This window comes from Montipora capricornis, chromosome 1, assembly GCF_036669925.1.
Source record: "Montipora capricornis isolate CH-2021 chromosome 1, ASM3666992v2, whole genome shotgun sequence".
Taxonomy (NCBI): domain Eukaryota; kingdom Metazoa; phylum Cnidaria; class Anthozoa; order Scleractinia; family Acroporidae; genus Montipora; species Montipora capricornis.
In genome coordinates, this window is record NC_090883.1 from 29,769,877 (window position 1) to 29,779,876 (window position 10,000).

The window sequence follows — 10,000 nt, forward strand, 5'->3', positions numbered from 1 at the left end:
CGACGTGAAATAATCAAATTTGAGGTTATTTGGAGGACGCGAGCACCTAACGACATATTGTCAAATTTCCTCTCCAAACATCCACACTATTCATAACAAATTTAATCCTGAAATGATTATACACACTTCCCATGCCGAAGGACTTGGAGCAATAGCGAAATTATTCCAATAACGGGAAATCGTATTTTTAGACAACGTTGCCGTAGCGTTGTTGTCATCCTTGCTGAAGCTCTGTAATGATTCAAGATGGCGGCGTCCGGGGAATTTGAAATGAAAATAAGCGATTTCAAATCTTTTTTTTTCTTATATGCATCTGGAAACAAGTTTGATTCCAAAGGTTTTCTTCCTGGGAGTCGATGGCGCTTCGCTTTAACGAATAGAGAATGTTAGCATCTGCAGCGAGTGTGAGTGCAAGTACGAGAATAAGTACAACCTGTACTTGTTCTCGAAATTGTGCTCTACGTGTTTGGTTAAGCGTTCTATACAAGTTCCAGTCTGCAGAAAATACTACTAGTAATAGTTTTCACTACATCTGACCTCGCCTAAGATAGTATGAAAGCCACTTGAGATACGTTTAAATTATATGCTGAATATGTCGTCCGTGTTTCTGATTTGTGTCCGTACAAAATTCAGTTTCTGAGCCGGGTAACTCGATTTGCATCAGATCTGCTTCAATGTTTGATTTTTCAATCGCTAACCCGAACAGCACTTTGGTTCTCCTGAAAAGCTTCTAATTCGTGACTCCTAAAACACCTCGGTCGTGTAGAACAATACCAATACCACTTACTCGCCCGTTTAAGCAATACCGATACCACCTTTCGCGCCTGGTTTAGCAAATCGAGATTGATTCCCTCTACAACATCTACCAAATTATACATTTACCCTTTTTACGCGGGGACTTCTAGGTCGCCTCCTCGGGTTTTGACCAAAACCCTGCGGGGGCAATTATGCGGTGAAGTTTGCTTTTCGGCGCTAGTTTTGAATAAGTTGCTGGTGTTTCCACTTTTTCTAGTGGAAGTCCTTCACGGTAAATGGCGAAAAGCAAACGCAATTTCCTCCTGACAAACTCGTACTTCCTGCTCCGTCTTTTCGATGTAAAAGTCGTCTCAGACCAATTGAGCACTCCGGGCTGCGCAGTACGGATGCGCAGTAATCAAAATCCCAGAACTTGTACTCGAAGTCACACTCGTTGTCGATGCTGACATTTTCAGTACCCATGGGCCTTCAAGTCCAATACTAGGTCTTTTGTAACGGCATTTTCACAGATGAAGCTATTTTTAGACGAGCTCTTAAGGACGGTGCCTACTAATGTTATTGCGCATACGTTCTGCGCATCTTTAGATACTCGGGTTTCCTATTGGTGATGCTTACTAATAAGTTTTTTACAAATATTATTCACCAATTATCTTTGAAAAATGCGTCCTTACCTCCAATTTTCGTTTTGGGTTTTAATATGAATTAGTGGGCACCGTCCTTAAATATGATTTGGCTTGCGCAATTGAGGATTCTCAATCCCATGGGTATTAATTTCTCATGCAAGACTTGTGATTAGCTGAAAAGGTCTGGTTTCGCAGAAAATCAATCTAAAAATAACTCGGTCTGTAAAAACGCTGTTCCACAAATACAATGAAATTTTCAGCTCCAAGTCATGGGCTGCTAACTGTCATCTAATGCCTGTTTAAAATTATTTTATGAGAATGAATCATGCTCACACGTCAAGATAGGAATAACGGTAGTAGTCAATGAAAGGTGTTTGACATTGGACCATTTCCGAGTTGTTGTTTGTCTCGGTTTCGAAGTGAGTCTTGATGCTCGACTATTGAAAGGGAAATGAGTTTGATTTGCATAAGAATACGCAACTCATTTCCAATTGAATGGTTGTGCACCAAGACTCGCTTTAAAACTGAGGCATGCAGCAACTCGGAAATGGGCTATTTGATCGTAGCCGTAAAGGTCAGCGGTTCTTGTAATCAAGGTTTATTTAACCAGGGGCTGGGAAGGGTGTTTAAATTACCAAAATTGTTGCCAATTTTCTCTAAAATCGAACCTTTAAATTTGAAATAAAGTTTGTAATTTTCTTTTCCTTTCACTTAGCTGAAAGCCAAGTCGGATAAGTTGAAGCTGTCGGTTTGCTTACAAGATGGAGAAGAAGCCATTTGTATCATCGCATCGGTTGGTCTCTGTTTTCACAAGAGAACCACGAAAGTAAGTGTTCCTGATATTTTGTATAAATTATTTTTTCGCTCATGTCTTGCCTTCAAGCCTGTAATCCATTTCTTAAAAGGTCCAAAAAGTTTCTTGCCCGTAAAGCCATAACTCAACTTCTAACCTGCGTTGAACGCATTCTTGTCCGAGGAGACTTTTCCTAACTCTGACCGCGCCTCAATATTCGCGCTGCTAACTTTTGTTTTGTTTCCTTAGAAAAGAAAACTTAAGGATTAAATCTTATGCTAGGCTTATGTTAAGAACGTTCGCGCCAAAATCTTCCTACGGTGAGATTTTCTTCATTTCTCGCCTAGAGTTAGTTCATAAAGTACTTACTCCAAAAATGAAAAAAAAATTGGGGGTCACCGACTTTGTTTCGGATAAAATGGCGGTGGAAAAATGCCTTAATTTCGAGAAATCGGTCATAATGGCGAGATGGAGCCTCATCTGCTCATCCATCGAAAATCATAAAAATAAACTGTTAGAGTGAAGGTTTCCGTGCATAGGGTTTTAGGAGTGGGATTTTCAGATAATTGCATGCTGCTAGGGATGTCGTAAACAGTAGAGTTCATCCTCGACGAGCGTTTTCGTAAGCTCTATCCGTTGCAACCACTACCGGAATTCGATGGCACGAGGAAAGAAACTGTTAAAAAAAGATAATTTCCTACGGTGAGAATTTTTTCATTTCATCATATTTTGTAGATAGTAAGCAAAGTAAGTGATTCATGATTAAAAAAATAGGGGTCACCGACGATCTAAACGAGTAAAATCGATGTGATTTTGCAAAGCTCTTGGAAAATTTCGTTTGTCACGTTTTTGCGTGACTCGTCGGGGAAGGACTGGAACCCAAGAGAGGATCGATCGTTGAAGGGATGAAAAGTTTTTACCCCCAAAAAAAACTTTTTCGAGCATAGCAACGAAGTTTTAAGTAGGCTTCATCTTCATTTGGTTAGTATTTTGTATAATATCTCTCCATTGCCGTCATGCTCATCTTCTGGAGCGTGGTTTTTGTGAAATTTAATCGCTGGTTGTTTCCACGCAGGTCCGCACTATTCAAGCGGGCGAGGACGAAAATACTGCTCTATTTTCACGAAAGTAAAGGAAGAGAACCTCAAAAACATGCATTCATTTTTGTGAAGTAATAAAAACATTATTAAAAAAGCAGCTCCATTAAATTTACGCAACGGTTCGTCCTCGAGTTTTCCAAACTTCCAGCCACTACTCGATCAGCTACCTTTTCCAGAGCTTTTCCACCCTCCCGCTCACTTTTCTTTAACGTTTTATGATGATTCGGAAATAAATGTGCCATTATTTTGCCGGCCTGTAATTTTTTCCCCGGCGTTTTTGTCGCCATGTTATTTTAACTAATGCTTGAAAAATATTAATGCAAGTCAAATAGACTAGTGCACGACTGATAAAACACCCGGGATAAAACAACGCCAATATCAGTCGTGGAGTAGTCTACTTGACTTTCATAAATAATTTTTAATCAATTTTGACTGATCACTATCTTCTCTGATCGAACGTTGTGCAAAACTTATCGTCCACGGTTTTTGCAAAGGTTTTAAAACCTCAACTTTACCAATCTTCGAAGTAATGCGTGACATATTACAGTCGCGTTACCTGCGAAGTAACGTTGCGCACAATCAATTAGCGCGAACGTCCTTAAACTTGACGACATTTCGTCCGAAGCCATCGGACTTCATCAGGTCAGTGGTGCATTCGTGACTAGTCATGCAATACGCGTGACTAGTCACATGAGAGATGGCGCGGAAGGAATACCTTCACAGTTAAAAAACTTAATTATTTTGGATTCTGGGTGAAGTATTTAGTCGGTGAGGTTTAGTGACCAACCAAATCAGAGTTTGTAATTGAAACTCTAAACAATTTCAAGAAGCAAAAACAAACATATGTGAACCTATAACACAATTGCGTTAGTAGAGAACGCATTCTAATCGTGTCATTTCCGTGGGATGTCCCTCGGGTATCGCTCGTGATGCCATACGATTTCAGCGTTTGGACGTCATCTTGTTCTGGCACAAATAACCTCGATCTCCCCATCGTGTGATAGTGTTACGGCTTGCCCAAGGGAAGTCAAGTCCTGTTGAACGGGGTCAGTACCTGGATGGGTGACCGTCCGGCAATTCCAAATGTCTCGTCGTTGACAAAACGGAATCGAACGTACGTCTTTAATCCTTGATTTCTGCTAGTGTAATGTAATAAGAGGCATATCCTTGAAAATCTACGTTTATCTGTTTTCGTTTAAGTCATGCCGTAGCCAGCCTTTCGAGAAAACTAGAGACCAATTAAGCAATAGAGGACGTTGTCTGTGTTTCCATAGCCTCATCGAAACACGAGGGGCAGTTGGGAGAATTCCCGACAGTTATGCAAACCCGAGACGCATTCGATGGTTTGCATGACTGTCGAGAACTCTCCCAACTCCCCCTCGTGTTTAGATGAGGCTATGGAAACGCGGAAAAAAGTCCTCTATTGCTTTTATAAAATATTTCTCAAAGATAATTCGACAAATGAGGGAAAATACTGGGTTTTTTTTTCTTCTAGACTGAAACAGATTTCTTGATACACGCTCATATTTCCTACCAGCCAATCAAAACGCGCGTCTGACAACACATAACCAATCAAAATTCGTGTGAGGTCACAGCCGTGTTTCCATACGCTCATCTAAACACAGCTATCGACCAATGAGAGTGCGCGTACTATCCTAATTATTTTGTTATCATGAATAGTAATGCTAATAATGAGCACATGAGCTAATGTATTTGCACACGAAGTAGAAAATTCACAAGAACTCTCCAAGGTAAAGGGCGGACAGTAGGTTTTGAAATCTATGGTAGATTGTCAACTGCGTTTCATACTTCTCATTTGCTAGAGCCAATTCAGTGGTTCAGCGGAGATTCAACTGTTTGTTCCAAACAGACAACAACAGACAGAAGATCCATCTATGATCATTGGAAATGAGCTGGTTTCTGCCCCGTGGGAGTTTTCTTTCACTGTAAGTCACAAAATAAACATTGAGTCATATTCAGTGAAATTAATTCCTTTATCGCAAAAAATCGGCTTGCACCTAACCTTTTTCCTTTTTCCATCTGTAATGTCCGTATGCAAAGTGTAAATACAGAAAAGTGTGATAAACTGCTTGACTGACTGGTACAATCATTAAAGCCGATTATAGTGATGACGATGACGATGACGATGATGATCATGAATGACAATGACAACGACGAAGACTTTGACGAATACGACGATGGTGACGAATGCGATAACAATAAAGCTTTTGGTGACAATTGGATAGGTTTTGTTGGTGTCTCGATACTCCAGTAGACAACCATGTCAGCGCAAAGAAAGTCATTCAGTAGCCTTTCCTGATAATGAATAAGTAGTAAATTGTTTTAGTTCGTGGCCAACGTAGATATCTACAGTACTCAGTACAAATAAAATACAATGCAATGCAATGCAATGCCATTTAATTGACAGTTCCTCATAAGGGCTTTTCACGGCCAATGTAACACAATCAACAAAACGACGGAACAGAAAACCAATAATAACTTTTAAGAATTCCAAGTAAACCAGTTGGCTATTTACAAGTGCATCCGAGAAGGTAAACCAGGGATTACCACAATGAAATTCAATGAGTTTCCAGAACGGGTCTTGAACCCGTGTTCTTTGGATCTCAGAGAAAGCGCCCTTACCACGGAACTACACTGCCTCATTTATCCCAGAAAAGCAACGTTTATTGGCTTCAAGCACGATCTCATGAAGCTGAAGACGCTTTTGTTTGCTTTCCGCTCTAGGGCAGCAACTGGGAAGGCCACTCTATGTTATCAAGAATTACCTCTGATCAGAGCGTATCATTGGTGCTAAGACCCGAGTGTGTTCCAGTATTCCATGAGCTACGAGAGGTACAATGATATTTGAAATCCTTTGGACAATTTTGGACGCTTTTTAAGAGTGTTAATCTGAGAGTCGAAAATTCCGTTTCATAGTTATTACTGAGTTTGTATTGCTTCGCTTTGTGATTGGTTGAAAGATCTCACTTCACTGCTGTAGTAACCAAAAATCGTGTGATGTCACAGCCGTGTTTCCATACTCTCATTTAAGCACAGCTATTGACCAATGAGAGTGCGCGTTCTATCCTAATTATTTTATAAATGGTGATGGTATTAGTGATGATCAGTGTTACATATTTTGGCTTTATAGGATTACGTGTGCTTATTGGACCAAGGACAACTGAACGCTGTGTTGGCACAGCTACAGAACGATACAAGAGGACAACTCGATCAATTCAGCATTGGAAAAGAGGTATTCCAGGGAATCGAATTTCGTAATTATTTTTTACGGCCTTTAATTGAGTCGATTCCCTTTAAACAATTAAACGTTCTTGGCTGTTTTTGGATTATAACCGCGACCTACGTTGAGTACACGAGGCGCTTATTTGGAAAGAACTCGACCGCCAGACTAATTGAAAACAAGTAGCCACAAAAATTGTTGTTTATCATGTAACTGTCTCTTTATCCGACAGTTTGCAAAGTCTGCCTTCGTCAAAAGAAGCATGGCTTTTCACTGTCATCAAATTCAGTGATGTCGATTGGTCGCTCCTTAGTGTTCCTTGGCATTTGTTTGGTCATTAGAAAGTGTTCAGATTTGTTGTAAATTGGACAAAAGTTGGGCACTTGACCCAAAGTTAAAGAAAACCCACCTGCTGGTAAACGAACAAAAGAAACAATATGGTAGCTTGAAACTGAAGTCTTCTTTAGAGAGTGCGAGTTACCTCATTGAAATGTTAAACTTTAGGTGGGCGGTAGTAGAGAGGTGCGAGGGAAATTTGATCATCCCCTCTTCTTATTACACTGGTTATTTTTTTTTTCCCTATAATCCCCATCCCTGCTTTAAAAGATGGCCACCAAACATTTGGTGAATAAATACACCATACGTGCGTCCGCTGACATCCGCTTGCACAGCGTGCTGGGAACATGGCGGTTACGCTTGTCACTTCGGTGCAATGTTCTGCCGTCATTTGCAGAGAAAAGATGAAAGAAAAGTGATCGAAGTTTCCCTAAGCTCTAGGAATTAAATATGACCATCCACAGCAACACGAGATTATTGTAACTAAAAATGTGATTCATGAACATATCACTCGACTCGCACTTGTTGGTCCCCACACGTGGCAAGTCTTGAATTGAACAAACTGGAAGGGTTATCTTGGACATATTCTTGTTCTGTTTTTTAGATCTGTGTCAACTTTAAAGGGCTAACACTCACTTTGGAAATGAACGTGTACGAAGATTTGTTGAAAGTCAGCGTGGAAGATATTAAGGTACATGTTACTGACACCGATCTTAGGTGTTTTTAGGCGCATTTTTTTTTTTTTTTTTGCTTTTTAGGAGAGTTTCTGAAATCAGAATCACGGAAATAAAAATTAAAGGAATTCGTTGTAAACAAACTTGAGCACCGCGAATCATCATGGCTTCTGGGAATAAAGTATAAAATCTTGCGCCATTTCAGCCAACCATTATGCGTTTACGTGAAACGGGAAAGAGCAAACGGCAGACTGATGCTTCTTGTGATAAAAGCAGGAAAATTATTCTAAGTTGTGTCTCTCTTTTGAAGAGTTGCTCGATTGAGCGACGTTCATATTACCTTGAAAAATAAACGTATAAACAGAACGTTAACAAAAATGCAAAACATTTAATTGGCTTATCGAACAGAAACAAACGAGCGCGAATTTTCGTTGGCTCGGCGAACGCGGATGCAAACAACGTCATCGCTCCATGGAACTTTCTGGAAAGCGATCGCCATTTCGCTTTGACGTCATTTGAAATGCAGTAATGAAATTGGGTAATCGATCTGTTTACTGCCCATATTAGGAGTTTCCTTGGCGGGAAAAGGAGAAGGTTTGTTTTAATCTTGCCAAAGTGAAACAAATTGCGAACACTTTTTCAAGGTCATGCGAAAGTCGCTCTATCTGTAACCAACCACTTGTGTCCAGAAATGCACCAAATTAGATTCACGTCCAATTTTGACATCCAACTCGAAGTGTCCCTTCAGTCTAAGCATTTGCTTTCTATTTCCAACAAGAAGGTAAGGGTGAAGGTAAGCGTTATGTTTAGCTTTGGCTAAATACAGCTGTTTATCCTTACTTGATGAGCAACATTTGGGGGACTCTTTGTAACGTTGATTGTCTGCATTCCGAGATACGAGTGATGTTGAAGTTGGAGAAAAGAGCAAAGGGACACTTCGTGACGCTCATTAAAATCCGCGTGCATCTAATTAGGGGTCATTTTTTGACATATCTGTAACCAAAAACACAAGAAATGAGCGAAAATCAAACAAATCACTTCAATGATTTTTCGCCTAACGCACGTTTTCAGCCCGACCTTTCCCGTTTGTCGTAAACGTGATGCTGCTAAATCTCTCTACTAGCAAAGCTGAACTAAATCTTGAATTCAAGACTGCTGGCAAGTTATTGACTGCTCCCCCTGAATAGCCCATTTCCAAGTTGCTGCATGCCTCAGTTTCAAAGCGAGTCCTGGTGCACAACCATTCAAATGGAAATGAGTTGCGTATTCTTATGCAAATCAAACTCATTTCCTTTTCAATAGTTGAGCACCAAGACTCACTTGGAAACCGAGACAAACAGCAACTTGGAAATGGCCCATTAGCTTTAAAACGCTGATTGGTTAACTGATTGGGTAAGTCTGTTGTGATTGGTTAATGCCGGGTTTTAGTTTCACATCACTCAGTACAAAACCGCTTCAAAGTGATCAATAAATCTCTAGTTTAAGACGAAGGAATTCAAATATACACACGTTCATTTCATTCAAATCTTTAATTCATTTACAACTTTCAATTAGGCCACTGCTCAATTGTATCTTTTGCAGGCTGAATTCAACCAGGATCAGCATCATGTTACGATGGAATTAAGTGTGCAAGAAGTTGAGGTAGTTATTTGTGGTAAAAAAAGCTGTAACGACTGAGCTTTTTGCTTTCATTGAGTAAAGTAAAGTTTGTGTCATTGTTTACCCTCGGATTTTTAGAGTACAATCCTGGTCAAAAGTTGTTGGGAAGGTTGCGCGCATCACTTCACTTTACACGTAATTCGATTTTTCTAACTATTGGCTGTACTATTTGGGAAAGAGCATGCTCTTGTGGCCCCCCTCCCCCATATTCAATGTTGGAAGAAAAGTCACCATTTTGTTTGGTGCAAAATCTAACATTGATGAGGGGGAGGGGGGCACTCTGAAAAGTGACGCTACCTTCCCAACACTTTTGTCCAGGATTGTAGTTAGTAGCTAATATCTCCGAGCGTTGAACAGAACAACTTTTAAGAATGCCAACCGGCCGGAGGCAAACCAGTTGGCTATTTACAAGTGCAGCCAGGAAGTTGAACCAGGGATTACCTGGACCAAATTCAACGAGTGTTCAGAACCTGTCTTGAACCCGCGATCTCCCGATCTCCAGGCAAGCGTCCTAAACACTTGGATGCACTGCCTCCTGCCTCTCATTGACTTCATATAGAGCCAAGGTCTCAAACTCTGCTGTTTCATATAAGCGGCATGCGTTTTTATAGAATTTAGGTTATGGTCTTTTTTTTACATGAAGGGTATTTTTCTTTCAGATGGAAGACTGCACCAACAAAGTAATGGCTTTTCAACGACAGTGTTCTCGTGAAAATATTTCGCGCCCTTTGTTCAGATCCTCACTTCTTCAAGATGCCTCCAATGAAGAAGGCAAAATTGTTGTCAAGGTACTTTTTTTGTAAGAAAGCTACAACAAG

General features: G+C 40.3%; 1 protein-coding gene across 1 annotated transcript in view; it reads left to right on the forward strand.

The window, feature by feature from the left end:
• Positions 1–10,000, forward strand: part of LOC138038045 (intermembrane lipid transfer protein VPS13D-like) — a 35,478-nt gene that overhangs the window by 16,202 nt on the left and 9,276 nt on the right. Inside the window, exons 10-16 of the mRNA XM_068883870.1 lie at positions 2,095–2,205; positions 5,096–5,218; positions 6,018–6,125; positions 6,424–6,525; positions 7,454–7,540; positions 9,105–9,164; positions 9,842–9,970. Coding sequence (XP_068739971.1) covers positions 2,095–2,205; positions 5,096–5,218; positions 6,018–6,125; positions 6,424–6,525; positions 7,454–7,540; positions 9,105–9,164; positions 9,842–9,970 — 720 coding nt within the window. The remainder of the gene's footprint in view (positions 1–2,094; positions 2,206–5,095; positions 5,219–6,017; positions 6,126–6,423; positions 6,526–7,453; positions 7,541–9,104; positions 9,165–9,841; positions 9,971–10,000) is intronic.